This window comes from Salvia splendens, chromosome 12 (genome assembly GCF_004379255.2).
Source record: "Salvia splendens isolate huo1 chromosome 12, SspV2, whole genome shotgun sequence".
Lineage (NCBI taxonomy): Eukaryota > Viridiplantae > Streptophyta > Magnoliopsida > Lamiales > Lamiaceae > Salvia > Salvia splendens.
Genome location: NC_056043.1, coordinates 27,981,994 through 27,998,652, shown reverse-complemented (window position 1 = coordinate 27,998,652; position 16,659 = coordinate 27,981,994). Strand labels below are relative to the sequence as shown.

General features: G+C 38.6%; 1 protein-coding gene across 1 annotated transcript; it reads left to right on the top strand.

Annotated features, from left to right (window-relative positions):
* The first annotated feature begins 11,103 nt into the window (after positions 1-11,103).
* Positions 11,104-16,303, top strand: LOC121759734 (coatomer subunit delta-2-like). Its single transcript, XM_042155417.1, has 12 exons — positions 11,104-11,256; positions 11,573-11,650; positions 11,736-11,775; positions 12,488-12,711; positions 12,938-13,180; positions 13,262-13,433; positions 13,861-14,165; positions 14,270-14,462; positions 14,581-14,731; positions 15,633-15,695; positions 15,785-15,881; positions 16,022-16,303. The coding sequence occupies exons 2-12, from the start codon at positions 11,648-11,650 to the stop codon at positions 16,109-16,111; spliced, it is 1,581 nt and encodes a 526-aa protein (XP_042011351.1). The 5' UTR covers positions 11,104-11,256; positions 11,573-11,647; the 3' UTR covers positions 16,112-16,303.
* The last annotated feature ends 356 nt before the right edge of the window (positions 16,304-16,659 follow it).

Sequence of the window (16,659 nt, the reverse complement as noted above, 5' to 3'; positions counted from 1 at the left end):
CTTGCCCTTGTTCTTCACAGCTTTGTTGCCAATGGGACGCCAGGAGGACATCGGTGTGACGGAGCTTTCACCCTCATACATCGGCTGGTTGAGGTCCATTGGAGGTGCGTGTTAGTAATTCTTGTATTAATCTAATGAGCGCAGCGGAAATTGCAGACAAGAATAACATATCTAGATTCATAATCATATTGCAAGTTGAGCATGTAAAACACAACGGAACTAAATCTTACTTGTTGTTGTGTTTTCTTCTACGATTGTGTCCTGCAAGTTGAATCCACTACTATCGAGGTCCACGTGTATTCTGATCCGATGCAGGAACAATTCCTCGGTACAATCGCTCTATAGAGAAAGCTAGGAATTCTCTACAAAAGCTTTACGTATTTTCTCTCTAATGTTACGATATTTCTCATCCCCCACAATGGAGAATAAATGACCATTATATAGACAAAGAGTCATTAGGGTTTCATGATTGTTGGGCTTATGGACTAAATATAATTGTAGCCCAACTATAATTATTTAATCCATATTAATCTAATCTAGCCCATATCCTTTCAATCTCCCACTTGGACTAGCATTAGATATAATACGCAGTTCCAACTTTGTACCCTTGAGCGGATCAAAATACACTTATAGTGTGACCCTTTAGGCCCCCATTATCGACGACGATCTAATCGAAGTCTGCACAAAACTCCTAGAGTGCGTTGGCAGCGTAGCTCGATATATGACGGACGTTTACGTGAATTCGGTAAACAAGCCTTTACACAAAGTTTATAGTAATATCCTTTCATTCACGAACCACCCGATTGAGCCTAAGATTTGTCATGTGTCATCCAAATAGCTCAATCATTTTATCTCATCTTTATTAAATGACCCATTCGATCATATTCAATTACTTTAATCGAATATATCTTTGCATTGGCCAATGACTTAATGGTCAAGTAATATAGAGAATTTGAGTGTTCTCTCGAAATTCTAATCAAGGAATGAATCTCATTTTTGGCTCAACTACCATTTCCATTTATCTTATGATGTACCCAACACAAGTCCGTGTCTTAATCCTCCGAGGGGAGGCAAAGCGTTGTACAAGGTCAAAGCACACCACTCAACAAACAAAATGCGTAATGACCTCAGATCCAAGGACTATTACATACTTCATGTACTAATAAACTGTAGACACTTAACAAAACAGTTTAATAGTAGGGTATACCAATACTCTCCAAAGTATACCATGTGTCCATCACGAGTATCTTATATCTCATAGTTGTGAGAACAACTACATTCTCGAAGAATGTGATGCAAACCCCATGCTAACCTATGACATATCATCAATATCCCATTCTTGATGATCATTGGCTAGGGCTATTTTAGAATTATACTATATCATTAATGTCTCACACCATTAACGACAGTCATAATTCAAGGGAACAAATATTTAGAATAAAATCAAACATTTAAAACAATTATTCCAATAAGTACACAAAACCCATAGGAAATAAAATTTTCATATAATGTGATCAAGTAATATTGTCTCAACACAAAATGTTTCTAAGACATATAAAACTGTAACTCCCACTGATTCAAAGCCATCTACCAACATGCATAACACCTAAGCTCTCAAAGTGCTTGTTGTGTTTTGCTATACATAACGGTTTGGTGAAAGGATCAGCCAAGTTATCATCAGTGGGTACTCTTTCTAATTTTATGTCGCCTCTTTCAATTATTTCTCTGATCAGATGATATCTTCTGGGAACATGCTTGTTTCTGTTCGTAGCTCTGGGTTCTTTTGCTTGCGCAACAGCACCAGTGTTGTCACAATACAAAGGTATTGCACTATTGGCACTCGGAATGACACCCAGTTCTTTAACGAACTCTAACAAAGCAACAACTTCTTTGGCAGCTTCAGATGCAGCAATATACTCGGCTTCAGTGGTGGAATCGGCAGTTGTACCTTGTTTGGAACTATTCCAACTCACTGCTCCACCATTGAGGACAAAAACATATCCAGACTGAGACTTATAGTCGTCATGGTCTGTTTGGAAACTAGCATCAGTGTACCCAGTAACTGATAACTCTGGTTGTCCACCATAGACTAAGAAATATTCTTTAGTCCTTCTAAGGTACTTAAGAATAGTCTTAACAGTTTTCCAATGTTCTTCACCGGGATTTTGCTGAAATCTGCCTGTCATGCTAAGCGCATAGGCCACATCTGGCCTAGTAGAAATCATGGCATACATAATAGATCCTATTGCCGAAGCATACGGGATCCTTTTCATGTTGTCTCTTTCTTTGTCATTAGAAGGACAATCATTCTTTGACAATACAATGCCATGTCCCATAGGAAGAAAGCCTTTCTTAGAATTCTCCATTGAGAAGCGCCTTAGCAACTTGTCTATGTAAGTGGATTGTGATAATCCCAACATCCTATTCGGTCTATCTCGATAGATCTTGATTCCAAGGATGTAGGAAGCATCACCCAGATCCTTCATCATAAAGGAACTAGACAACCATTCTTTCACGGATTGCATCATGGAACGATCGCTTCCCATAATCAAGATGTCATCAACATATATGATAAGGTATACGACGTTTCCATTTTCGCGTTTACTATAAACACATGGATCCTCTTTGCTTCTGACGAAACCAAACGATTTGATTGTTCTGTCAAAACAAATATTCCAACTCCTCGAAGCTTGCTTAAGTCCATAGATGGACTTCTTTAGCTTGCACACTGCATTCGGCCTTTCTTTCGATACAAAACCTTCTGCCTGTGTCATATAGACATCGCCTTCTAATTCTCCATTGAGATATGCGGTTTTGACATCTATTTGCCAAATGTCGAAATTGTAGTATGCAGCAATTGCAAGTAATATCCTAATGGACTTGATCTTAGCAACTGGCGAAAAGGTTTCATCATAGTCAATGCCTTCGCGCTGACTATAACCCTTTGCCACTAACCTAGCCTTGTAGGTTTGTACTTTGCCATCTGCATCTCTCTTCTTTTTGAAGATCCATTTGCAACCTATGGGGTAAACCCCATCTGGCAAGTCAACTAGTTTCCAGACTAAGTTGAAGTACATCGAGTCCATTTCAGATATCAAGGCTTCAAGCCACTTCTCTCGATCGGTGTCCGACACCGCCTCGGTATAGGTCTTAGGCTCATCATCTTCTAAATCAACTTCATCATCTTGGTTCTCAACCATTAGATTCAGTCTCTCAGGTGCACGACGAATCCTTCTAGGCCTATTGAGTTGGTTTCCTTCTGGCTCGGGCTGTTCATTCTGATTGTGAGTAGGCCCAGGAATATCACTATGATCTTCTTGAGGTAGAGGTGATGCAACTATTGTATCATCTTGTATTTGATGCATCTCATTGTCTTGAGGAGGTTCTTCGAGAGTCCCTCTAAGGTCTCCTTTAATAGTATTTTCCCCTCCCAATAGATCATCAAAAACTCCCACTGAGTTATTGTTCAAACCATTTGACAATACATCATCCTCATTGTTAACTTGTGGTTCTTGAATTTCTTCAAGATCTACTGTATTTTGACCTTGTTCCTTGCAGACATAACTGTCTTCAAGGAACGTCACATTCCTTGATGTTATCACCTTGTGATTTTCAGGACAGTAGAAATCGTATCCCCTAGTTTGTTTAGGATATCCCACAAAGTAACACTTCTCACTTTTAGATTCCAACTTATCAGTCATTTGTTTCTTAACAAAAGCTGGACAACCCCAGGTCCGCATATAGTTAAGACAAGGCTTTTTGCCATACCATAACTCATATGGTGTTTTCTCAACTGATTTAGATGGAACTCTATTCAGAATGTAAATAGCAGTCAATAAAGCATGACCCCAGAGAAATAAAGGAAGACTAGCTAAACTCATCATGGATCGAACCATATCTAATAGTGTTCGGTTTCTCCTTTCAGATACTCCATTCATTTGTGGTGTACCAGGAGGTGTCCAGTCCGACTGAATTCCATGCGATTTCAAGTAATCAAGAAATTCTCGGCTCAAGTATTCCCATCCTCGATCTGATCGAAGAGTTTTTATACCTTTCCCAAGTTGTTTCTCAACTTCACACTTAAACTCTATAAATTTCTCAAAGGCCTCAGATTTGTGTTTCATAAGATACACATATCCATACCTTGTCAAATCATCAGTGAAAGTAATGAAGTACGAATAACCACCTTTTGCTTGAGTTGGAAACGGTCCGCACACATCTGTGTGGATCAACTCTAGCACATCATTAGCACGCACCCCTTTCCCAGAAAGTGGCTTATTAGTCATCTTTCCTTTGAGACAGAATTCACAAGCACCATATGATTCAAAATCAAATGAATTTAGATAGTCTAACTTTCTCAATCTCGCTATCCTTTTCTCATTGATATGACCAAGTCTACAATGTCAAAGATAAGTAGCATTATCCGTATTGCATAGCTTAAGTCTTTTATTTTGCACATTGAGAATATCCCGTTTGCATTCAAGCATATTTAATCCATTCTCTAAAGAGGCATTTCCATAAAACAATCCATTATTAGAAAACGAGCATCTGCTGTTTGCAAAATGGAATGAAAAACCTTCGATGTCCAACATCGGAATGGAAATAATATTCTTTGAAATAACTGGAACAAAATAACAATTATGTAAATCTAGTCTATGTCCTGAGGGAAGATCTAATCTATAAGTTCCCACGCGTTCGGCAGCAACTTTTGCTCCATTTCCAACACGTAGGTCTACTTCCCCAGGCCTCACTTTCCTGCTGTCAATTAAACCTTGCACATTATTACAAATGTGTGAACCACAAGCGGTATCCAATACCCAGGATTGTGAGTTATTCATAGACATATTTATCTCAATGACAAACATAGCTGAGCTCCCACTCATTGCACCTTGTGCCTTAAGTTTTGGGCAGTCTCTCTGCCACTCCGTGAAATTTGACCTAGTCAATTTGTTTGTTTCCATCATACACTCATAAGATAAGTTTGACATATTATCTGAACAGAAAATAAAACGAAAGCAAATCAGAAAAGCATGCAAAGATCACATTCGCATCACTAATCAAACAAGGGCTTATTTTATTGATTAGCTCCCACTAATTTTGACATATATTATGTCCCCCAAACATAAAATACGAATTTATATCAAATATAAATTTTAGTGGTCCAAGATCCAAGTCTATATTATTGCAGCCCCTGCTTTGGCTGATCACTACAATAATATCACAAGGTATGCCTCCAAGCCAATTGCAACAACTATTTTGCAATTCTTGGTTTATTAATCCAATTAATATGCATCCATAAACTATTTAGGTCGCTTTGGCGTCACTAAACAATTTAAGTAAGTCAATCCCATCACACGATGCCAACCATGCATCTATGAATAAGCCTAGGCCTTGTAGATTTAGAGTAAACACTTTGGCGTAAAACTCGTGGTCGAAAAGGCTAGGAACATCAAACAATTATGATGGACGATGCATTTGTTTCAAAACAAGACTTATATTTTATGGGGAAAAGTGTGATACTAGTTTTGTGAATATAATATCCAATATTAAATTTCAAACAATTACTGGGTATAACACGGACTACAAATACTGGGCGCCGCCTACCCAGACATAGTATAACACGGACTACACATACTGGGCGCCGTCTACCCAGACAATAAAACGGTCTCTAACTACTATAGTTAAAAAATAAATAAGCATAAATCAAATAGCATGCTTATCACATAGGATATCAAATAATGCTCAATGAATAAAATCAAATTTTATTCTCTAATTAAATGTGGATTTAATTATTTATATTAATTCTAAATTAATATAAAATTATAAAATATTAATCCAATTAATATTTCATTCCAAATCAAACGTTGACTAACCATTCATATTAATTCTAAATTAATATATTAAATATTCAATGAGTTTCTTTCAAGATTCCCACGTATATTGAATATAGTTCCGACTTATATTGTTGTTGATTCTGCCATGGCTGAGGCCGCCGTATTTGCACATCCTAATCAACGGAATCATCATCTCCATCGCCATCGTGTCGCGATTCTACCGGAGCCATCCGCCGCCGCCGGCGGCAACTCGTTCGCAGCACCTGATTTCTAACAAAACTCCTCCACCGGCTTATTATGCGGATTACTCACCTCCACCGGAGGTCAGGGACGTGGCGGTGGTTCCGGAGGCGTACAGGAGAGAAGATACGGTTATCAACTTGAAATCGGTGATGATGAATGGATTGGAAGTCGGCGCCGATGCGGAAGAAGATGAAGGCGAGGACAACGCATTGGACGGCAGTCATAGAATTTTGAAATCCAATTTCATAATTTTGATTTCCAAAATCATCCACAAATTAATTAGGAAACAAAATTAATTATGAATCAAGCCCCGGGCTCTGATACCACTGTTAGTAATTCTTGTATTCATCTAATGAGCGCAGCGGAAATTGCAGACAAGAATAACAGATCTAGATTCATAATCATATTGCAAGTTGAGCATGTAAAACACAACGGAACTAAATCTTACTTGTTGTTGTGTTTTCTTCTACGATTGTGTCCTGCAAGTTGAATCCACTACTATCGAGGTCCACGTGTATTCTGATCCGATGCAGGAACAATTCCTCGGTACAATCGCTCTATAGAGAAAGCTAGGAATTCTCTACAAAAGCTTTACGTATTTTCTCTCTAATGTTACGATATTTCTCATCCCCCACAATGGAGAATAAATGACCATTATATAGACAAAGAGTCATTAGGGTTTCATGATTGTTGGGCTTATGGACTAAATATAATTGTAGCCCAACTATAATTATTTAATCCATATTAATCTAATCTAGCCCATATCCTTTCAGTGCGCCGCTGTCGCTATTCGTATAATCACAAGTAGTGGTATTCTTCGTCCTCTTCGACGCAGACGATATGGGCATAATCCCTCCTTGGAACTTGTGCTTGTCCTTCACGATGAGCAAGGCAGAGTAGTGCTTGAACTCGTCATACATTGATAAGTACGACGCCAACGCTTTATCGCGTACATCGGACAAACTCTCACCGCTGCCCTGCTCGCTCAAGCAATTCATGTACTCCGCCGAGAACCAGTTGAGTTGCTTCTTCACTTGATCCCAGTGCTTGCGGAGCTGCTCCCTCCGCCGCTTGTACTCAGCCACCGGCTTGTTTTCATTGTAGCGCTCAATGATGCGCTCCTAATACGCGATTTGTCGTTGGTTGTTGGCAAACATCGGGTCCTCTTAAATATCAACTCAACACCTCGTTAGAAGAACGGTCTCTTCGGGTCTATAGTTCGTCCTCCTTGGGGCAAATTCTTCGTTGTTCTCCGGAGTCGGCAACTTCTGGGCTCTGCATTTGGTCATCTTCTTCCTTTCCTTGGGGGCGGAGGCCGAGGCGGGGGCGCGGGTGGGGGACGGCTCCATGTCGGACAGCCCGTATGAATCCGTGCCTCCCAGTTGGACTCGATGGAACCTTGTGTATCGAAGGGCCGGTATTCGTCAGGGTCTGTTCCCGGCCAGCGTGCACCACTGCCGAACATCGGCAATCCGTCGGGACTATTCGGATTTGGAAAATCACCCGGATTCATTATTTAATATAGAGGAAGAGAAGATAGAAGAGTGAAATAGAAGTGGTAAAGTGTGGTATATATATACATTTTAGAAAAAATAAAAAAGGAAAACGCGTTGCATCGTTCGCGTGACCCGCAATGGGCGGACGATACTACGGACGATGCGTGTTCCGAGGCTATCGTCCGCGGCGATACATAAGGCGCGGACGATGAATTTGGCATTGTCCGCCCCCCTCTGAACGCTCTTATCTATGTTTCAACATAAAAACACCATATACAAGAATCATAAGACGCAATCAAATCATAAACTTAGTACAAATGGCATTCTACATAAATTAGGATTAATCTAGTTGCACTTGGTAATATACATACAATATTGGAGATAAAAAAAAACTATAGGACTGATATACACGGAACTTATATGTTTTTAGTGTTTATTACACTAGACCAATTTTGTTGTATTACATATGAATTATGGTATATTATTACACATTATTTTATTTTTAATTTTTTTACGTGTTTATTGAGTTTTGATAGCAAATAGACTTGAAAAATAAGAAGAAATGCATAAGAGCACCCATAATGGGGCGCCCGATGGCGTCCATCGTCCTCGGGTGCGGACGATGGCACCATTGTGGGTGCCGGCCATAGGGCGCGCCCGATGCTCACGCACGATACATCGTCCGCGGCGTATGGCGCGGACGATGGCCTATCGTCCGCGCCATCGTCCGCCCCACTGTGGGATCGGCGGACGATGGTCGAGGACGATGACACGCGTTTTTTATTTAAACCTCGTTTCTCATTCACTTTTCATACGAACATATCGTCTCTCTCATTTCGCTCATCTTTCACGAATCTACCTCTTTCGCATACCAAAATGAACCACGGCGACGACACCAATAGTTATAGTTCCTCGGAGTCAAGTACTTCGACATCTGAAGCCTTAGATGCAGCCGTTGAAGAGGCCATGGCGGAATGCTTTGAGGAAATGCAGCGAAAGGAGGCGGAGGCGGAGGCGGCCGAGCAGGTCCATAGGCCTATTCAACGTTGGACGTATGTCCCACGCGACCACGCGGCAGCTCACCACTGTCTGGTTGAAGACTATTTTGCCGATCGACCACGGTGGGGACCAACTGTTTTCCGACGCCGGTTTAGAATGTCGCGTTACCTTTTTCTCAGCATTGTTCGGACGTTGTCGTTGATGAATACTTCACGTATCGGGAAGACGACATCGGCAAACCCGGCCTTACACCATTGCAAAAGTGCACGGCTGCAACCCGTCAGTTGGCCTACGGCACCACGACGGACATATTCGACGAATACCTCCACGTCGGTGAAACAACAGGCCGCGAGTGCCTGAAAAGCTTTTGTTGGGGGGTTGTGGAGGCCTACGGCGACACATATTTGCGCAAGCCGACTGCCACTGATTGCCACGGCCTGATGAAGATGCACGAGACGGTGCACGGCTTTCCTAGGATGCTAGGGAGCATCGACTGTATGCACTGGCAGTGGAAGAATTGTCCGATGGCGTGGAGAGGCCAATTCACTAGTGGTTACAAGGGCAGCCACCCGACGATGATCCTCGAAGCCGTTGCTTACTATCGGCTCTGGATCTGGAATGGTTACTTCGGCGTAGCCGGGTCGAACAACGACATTAACGTCCTCAAATCATCCACCCTCTTCACCGAGCAATGTAACGGCAACGGCCCGATCATCGAGTTCACTGCCAACAGGCGCCAATACCACATGCGGTACTACTTGGCCGATGGCATCTACTCACGGTGGCTTATTTTTGTGAAGACGATCAGGTGCCCAATTGGTGAGAAGAGGGTTTTATTTGCGCACAAGCAGGAGTCTGCGAGGAAGGATGTCGAGCGAGCATTTGGTGTGCTCCAAGCGCGGTGGGCAATTGTGAAAGGGCCGACTCGTTTCTGGTTCAAGGAAGTCATCTCGGACGTCATGTATGCGTGCATTATCATGCACAACATGCTAGTTGAGCATGAAGGTGGGAGCATCACCGAGTGGAACGATGATGACGGTGCATCTAGCTCGTCCAACACGGCGACCGAGCCCCCCGCTAGAGGATTGCCGTTGGGCTTCGATGAGGTTCTAGCTAGACAGGCCTCAATGCACAACCAACAAGATCATGGTCAGCTCATGAACGACATGGTTGAAGAAGTATGAGCCCGTAACCATCTAGCGATATGTTGAGATCGCGCGGCGCATAGGCTATGCTCTAATTCGAGCACATATCTGTCTTTTTTAACTACACTTAATAAGTTATCATAACTTTAATTACAGCATATATCAATAAACTAAAGTTAGACATCAAATCTCTAGAATTTTTCTTTTTGCGTGATTTTATCCATCTAATTAGTTTTTTCTCATTTAATACTTTGATTTTTATAAAATCAATTCAAAAGTAATGTTCTTCTATATGAAGCTTGCTTATAATATTCAGTTTGTATATTAGGTACAATGTTATATAATAGTATTCAAAGGAAATTCAATTTTTTGTTTTTTTATCCAAACTTAAATGAAAATCGATATTTGCCAAAAGTTTAAACAGAACTTGGCCGAATCAAAAAACCACACCGAATATTAAGTTTTGATTCGGTTCGAATCGGATATTCACTTATTTTACTCATCCATATGTCAATGATTTTAAGAAATGTAAAGGAAAGTGGGTGAAAAAATTAGTAGAATTTGGATCGTGCTTTTATATGGAGTATTAAATTTTGAATAAAAGTGTAAGTGATACGAGGTCACGGCATTTAAGGTTCATCTATAATAAATAGTAAAAGTGAAATAAGACATCTAATAAGAGACGTTCAAAAATGAAAATATAAAACATTTAATAAAGAATGAAGAGAATATTAAATATGAATTATTTTAATAAAACGAATACAATATTACAATTGCATCAAAACTATAACACAATCTTTTTTAAAAAGTGAGAAGAAGAATTTCTGAACTTTTGAAAATATATTTAAAACATTTTATTTAGTGCATGTACTACGTGATATATTTTCTCCGTTCACGAAATAATATGATATTATTATTTTTGTATGTCTGTAATTTAATAAGTATCTCATTTATTTTTTTCCTCGGTTTCACACTGATATTTTTGGCTTGGTTATTTTTTATTTTTCCTAATTGAGCAAATTGAAGGAAAGACTACCAAGGTTGGTCAATTTTTAGTCAATCCGTAATTTATAAAAATAATTAATTATATCATAATTTTGATATTTTTTCAATTGTCACATAATCTCATAGTTGAGAAAAATTATATAGTACTAACATTCATAAAGTACTATATAGACAAAACATTAGCTACTAAAACAGTAGTTTAACACATGACTTTAATTTTTTCAGCTTTCATAAATAAATTCAGACAAATAACTCACCCAAAATTTTCATGATTGAACAATTGTAAAAAGTGTAAAAAGTCATGCTATAATCAGCTATTTTTATTAACGTAATGAAATCAAATTTAGGGATTATTATGACAATTTTATTCTAATTCTAAGGGTGCGATTTGCAAAAGAGTAATTTTCCGAAGGGTGAGTAGTCCAAACCAAACTAACCAGATATATATATATAACCCCTTGCTTCGCGATTCATTCATTCATTCATAGCACTCTGCTGAGTACTCGCTTGATCTGGATCTTGGTGAATTTTCAGGTAACGTAACTTTTGATCTGGAGTTTTTCTCGGTTGATCTTCTCGAAACTAGCTCTGATTTCTGATTCCTTTTTGTTGCATTCTAATCCCGTGTATCTGCACGGAAACCACATTCCATTTTCTATAAATCTGAACTTTCATGAATCCCTACGTTCTACGAATTTGAAACAAAGAGCGTTGCATCGCGTCGGATCTGGATCTTCTTCTAGATCCTGTGATTGTGTAGCTAGCGTGCTGTGTATTTATCTATTTTTCCCTGAAATTCACTTTATTTTGGTACTTCTGAGAAATTGAAGGCTCAATTGTGATTTTGTAGGTGTTGTTGGGGCTTTTCTCTTGTTGTTTCACGTTTATATTGATTTGTGTCCGGTGGTGGAATTGAGAAAACAAGATGGTGAGTTTTCTATGACATTTTTTCTGTTTGATTCTCCTTTTGATCTGCTTTATTTGTGTTTCTGACGTTTATCTATACGGTGCAGGTTGTACTAGCGGCTTCTATCATAAGTAAATCGGGCAAAGGTAGGCCCTTAACTTTTTTTTCCATGTATTACATCTCCTGATTTTGAATATGTAAGTTGGATATGTGAGGATGCTATCTTTTGTCAGTGCTTTTAGTTGTTATAGCTATTTTTCCATGCCCGTGCTGAATGTAAGAAAAATCTCTTTGGCATTGTAATGATCTCAGCCTGTCCTCAAGCTAGAACATTACGTTCAAGAATGATTAGGCGAACATGAATATGATTAGGCATGCATGCTAATTAATCTGTCTGTTTGCAGAATCGATTGACAGGGACATCGATATTTATTAAGTATTTTGTTTTCTTGATTTGGACTGCACATACTTCATCTATTATTTATCGTACTGGCCTTCTTGTGGTCTTCCCTAGTTGTTTTTACATCTGTCTGTGTAATTTGGTTCTGTCCATTTTGTTTCAAACCTATCTGCATTTTCCATGCATTGCCTTTTCTTATCATACATCTGTTTATAAAGTCTTCTTTATGGTCCTTGTGCCTTCTGTTGAACTTTCATGACACGCCTTTTTTAATGTTTATACGTTCACCTTTGATTTTTAGTTATGCTGCTCTGCTTTTTTAGCAATTCAGTTTATTTAGTATACATGTGATTAGTTTTGGCAAGTTCTCTGAATTTTCTATGGTGTCAACTTTTATGTTCATTCCTTTTATTAGAACAATGGGCATATGTAACAATGTGATTTTGTATCTTTTACAGCACTTGTCTCGAGGCAGTTTGTGGACATGTCTCGTATACGAATTGAGGGGTATCTTGCAGCTTTCCCCAAATTGGTGGGAACAGGGAAACAACATACTTATGTTGAGACTGAGAATGTCCGTTATGTTTATCAGCCAATAGAGACCCTCTATCTGCTTCTTGTTACAAATAAGCAGAGTAACATTCTTGAGGATTTGGAGACACTGAGACTACTTTCTAAACTTGTAACCTTTCTTTATTTGGCTTGGATTTATTGATCTTAGATTCTGAGTTTGCTTGTATGTTCATATTCTGTATCCCACTTGGTCTTCCATATATGTCTTAATTTTGTAGATGTAGTCTTCAACCTTCATCACTTGAAGTCATTATCATATCTAACATCAATTATTTTTAGAAAATTTTGACCTTCTTGGTATTATTGTAAACTGTACCATTGTTTAACCATCTCAGGTGCCTGAGTACTCTTATTCCCTAGATGAGGAAGGCATTGGCAAGACAGCTTTTGAGATTCTTTTTGCATTTGATGAAGTTATCTCACTGGGACACAAGGAAAATGTCACAGTTGCACAAGTCAAGCAGTATTGTGAAATGGAAAGTCATGAAGAGAAACTACACAAGTTGGTCCTCCAAAGTAAAATCAATGAAACCAAGGATATCATGAAAAAAAAGGCTAGTGAGATTGACAAAAGCAAGGTAAATGCTCATTGTTGCTCAATTTCTGTTTGTCATTTTCATATAACATGGATCGATTAATTAATTACATGTTCAATATAGATTGAGAAGAATAGAGGTGACAAGGGAGGAATAATGTCATTTCAATCAAGTATTGGAAGAATCGACAGTGGCTTTGGCAGTGACACTAACATATCTAGCAGCAATGGTGGTTTTGGAGGTGGTTCTAGCTTTGGATTAAGCACCGAAGGGGACTACTCCTCTAAGCAGAAAGGTTTGCCCTCTAAAAAAAGTTGCAGCTACTTGATAATCTGTATTGGAAGTACTGACCTGTATCATCAGGATGCTCTAACAAGTTTTATGAAGATGATATAACTTTGAATAAAGCTAATAGGAATAATTTATCTAGACACATCACCGAAAGATTCAGCATACTTTAAAATGCATTTTCTGAGTTCATCTTCTTGGTTACTGTTATTTTTGTTCGACGTGTCACTATTGATACAAGTTGGTCATTAGTTTTTATATTGAGTTAAAAAAAATACTAGTATTACATATGAAAAATTATGTTATTATACAGTACTACTTTTTAACTAAATGTTACAGTAGTTAGTTATGTTACTGGTAAAAGTTGAAAGTTGTTTTAATGGTAAATTTGTTGAATTTAGGCTGTATTAATTCTTTTGAATTACAATGATTAGGTCGTCTGCCATCCTCTGCTACAGCTCCGTCAAAAGATTTTGGCATGAAGCTTGGAAAAACACAAAGAACCAACCAGTTTTTGGAATCTCTCAAGGCTGAAGGTGAAGTGATTGTCGAAGATGTGAGACCAAGTGCTGGTCAGTCCAAAGCACCTGCTTCTCTGCCAAGTGACCCTGTTACATTAAGTATTGAAGAAAAGCTTAATGTAACATTAAAACGGGACGGTGGTATTGAAAACTTTGATCTGCAAGGAATGTTATCACTCCAGATACTTAACCAGGAGGATGGATTCATCCAAGTTCAGGTACCTCAGTTCTTGTTACTGCCCTGATTGTTGTTCACTTGTATCTGGAAAGACTTTTTCATGTTGAATGCTATTGAGAGTATTGTTTTCTGATGTTGATTCAGATCGAGACAGGTGATAATCCTGGAGTTATATTTAAGACCCACCCCAACATAAATAAAGATTTGTACAATGGTGAAAGCATATTGGGTCTTAAGGACCCAAATCGTCCGTTCCCTTCTGGCCAGGGCAATGAAGGTGTTAGTTTGTTGAGATGGAGAATGCAAAGTGTAGATGAGTCACTCGTGCCATTGTCAAGTAAGCTCTTCTTCTATGTCACCCAAGTACTCTTTCTTAATTTTGTAAATGGTCATTTGAGACATTAAAAAGATATGCCATCTTGTAAATGGTCTACTTCTTAATTTTGTCATTGCAGTTAGCTGCTGGCCTTCTGTTTCTGGCAATGACACCTATGTGAACTTAGAGTATGAAGCTCCAAGTTTTGATCTGCAAAATGTTGTGATCTCAATTCCTCTTCCAGCTCTTAGAGAGGCACCAAAAGTACAACAAATTGATGGGGATTGGAGGTGTGGTTTCATCTTATTGTTTACTACTGACATTTCATTGCTAAAGGCTTACTAGAGATGTTATGTATCTTTTACTATCACTTAGTATTGGTTGGAGTTTCTCAGTTATTCCTATGAAACCCGGATACATCTAAAAGCTATCTCCCATACATTGTGTTTAGTATTGTTTTCAAAACATGACTTGATACCTCTAAAAGTTGACTACTAGATCAGAAGCTAGAGTTTTCTAATCTGTGAAGCTAAGATACACTTGTCTGATGTAGTGATTGAGCAAATAAGATAATCTCTCAAAGATAGGTCCATAATGATTAGTGGAATGTAACACCATGTATTGCCCCCTCAGTGTGCGGCTCTTCTCCTGAAACAAAATCATTTTTATAGCTTATCTGATGTTTAATGCAAGCCGCACCCACTTATAGGGCTATCTAAGCCCACTTGATCATCTCAAGACACAACTAGCCAGAATCAGACTTGAAGTACCCTATGTTAGACAGCCTTGTGGTATTAACTTATTAGTAACTAATTAAATGAGGCTGCTGTCCATGGATTTTGTGATGACTGTACTGTGCATGATGCAACATCCATCCTTGTCATGTGGGTCCTTTCATGACTGTAACGTGACTAGGTTAAACTGTTAGCTTGTGGTGCTGGTTTGAGTGTTGTGAAGTGGAGTATAAGGAACTGGATGGAAATTAAATACAAATTGATTTAAAGAAACAGTCATTGTTTATATAGAGATATGAGCAAGCCAATATGTGGCCAGGTTATTGTTTACTGTTTAGCATGAAATTGTCTTGAGACTATTGTTGATTCTAAGGCTTGTACTCTGATGTTCATTCTCAATTAATAGCCTGTTCAATATATCAAGTAAGCAGTGAGCATTTCGGAATACCAATTGCAGGTACGATGCCAGGAAATCAATTTTGGAATGGTCTATTTTGCTGATTGATAACTCCAATCGCAGGTTAATTGGCACTGAATTTTTCTGCTTAGTTTTAAATCTGATTCATTTTGTTTCTGATTTGGTTTATTATTTTTATGGTGTGCCTGTAGTGGATCAATGGAATTTGTTATTCCTGCAATCGATACATCAGATCTTTTCCCAATTTCTGTGCGCTTTACTTCTACAAGAACTTTCAGTAATCTACAGGTTCTCTTCTGTCCTCTGTGCATCACACGCTACATCTTTTAGAACTCTTGCCGAGTATTTTCCATGGAAGAGAATAGCTATAGCTGTAATGATCCTGGTAAATATTTGTGGCCGTTTCTTACGTATTTCATCCATTGCAGGTGGTTAATGTCTTGCCTCTGAAAGGAGGTAATCCTCCTAGGTATGCTCAGAGAATGCTGCTCGCTGCTGAAAACTATCAAGTGGTTTGATTATTGCACTGTTGGTTTCTACAAACTCTGCTGGGTTCTGTTTTTTCCCGAAGGATTTGTCTTTTATTTTATCCCTTACGTATTTACTACATACAAGTAAAGAGAGGTTTAATTGTTGATTCGTTTTGAAATTTGACTCTCAGATATTTTTGATTAAGGAATTTCAATGGCAGTTTCACTGCATAGTCCATAGTTCGTATTTGCAGCTTTTAGTCTCAGTAAAGACAACCCAGTTTTTACTTATGTGAAGTTTGGTCATAATAATATTTTACTCCAACATTTTATTATACTTCCTCAGTCTCCTAAAAGGTTAAACTTTCAGGAAATTTCTCACTCTAATGAGATGAGACTTTTTTTCCACTAACACGTTTTTCTTTCTATTTCTCTTATTTTATCAGTTTTGCATTAAAACCTGTACAGTTTTAAAGGTTCCTATTTTTGGGGGAGAGAATGAGTACTTGCTGTCAATACATGAAATGCGAAGATAGATGCCATGTACCATCTCCATCCATGATCTCCATTCAATCCAATTTCAGTCAATTGTTTGA

Coding starts and splice junctions, on each gene's coding strand:
- LOC121759734 (XM_042155417.1), top strand. Junction 11,776..12,487: donor CATAAGTAAATCGGGCAAAG/GTAGGCCCTTAA, acceptor TATCTTTTACAG/CACTTGTCTCGAGGCAGTTT. Junction 14,166..14,269: donor ATGGATTCATCCAAGTTCAG/GTACCTCAGTTC, acceptor ATGTTGATTCAG/ATCGAGACAGGTGATAATCC.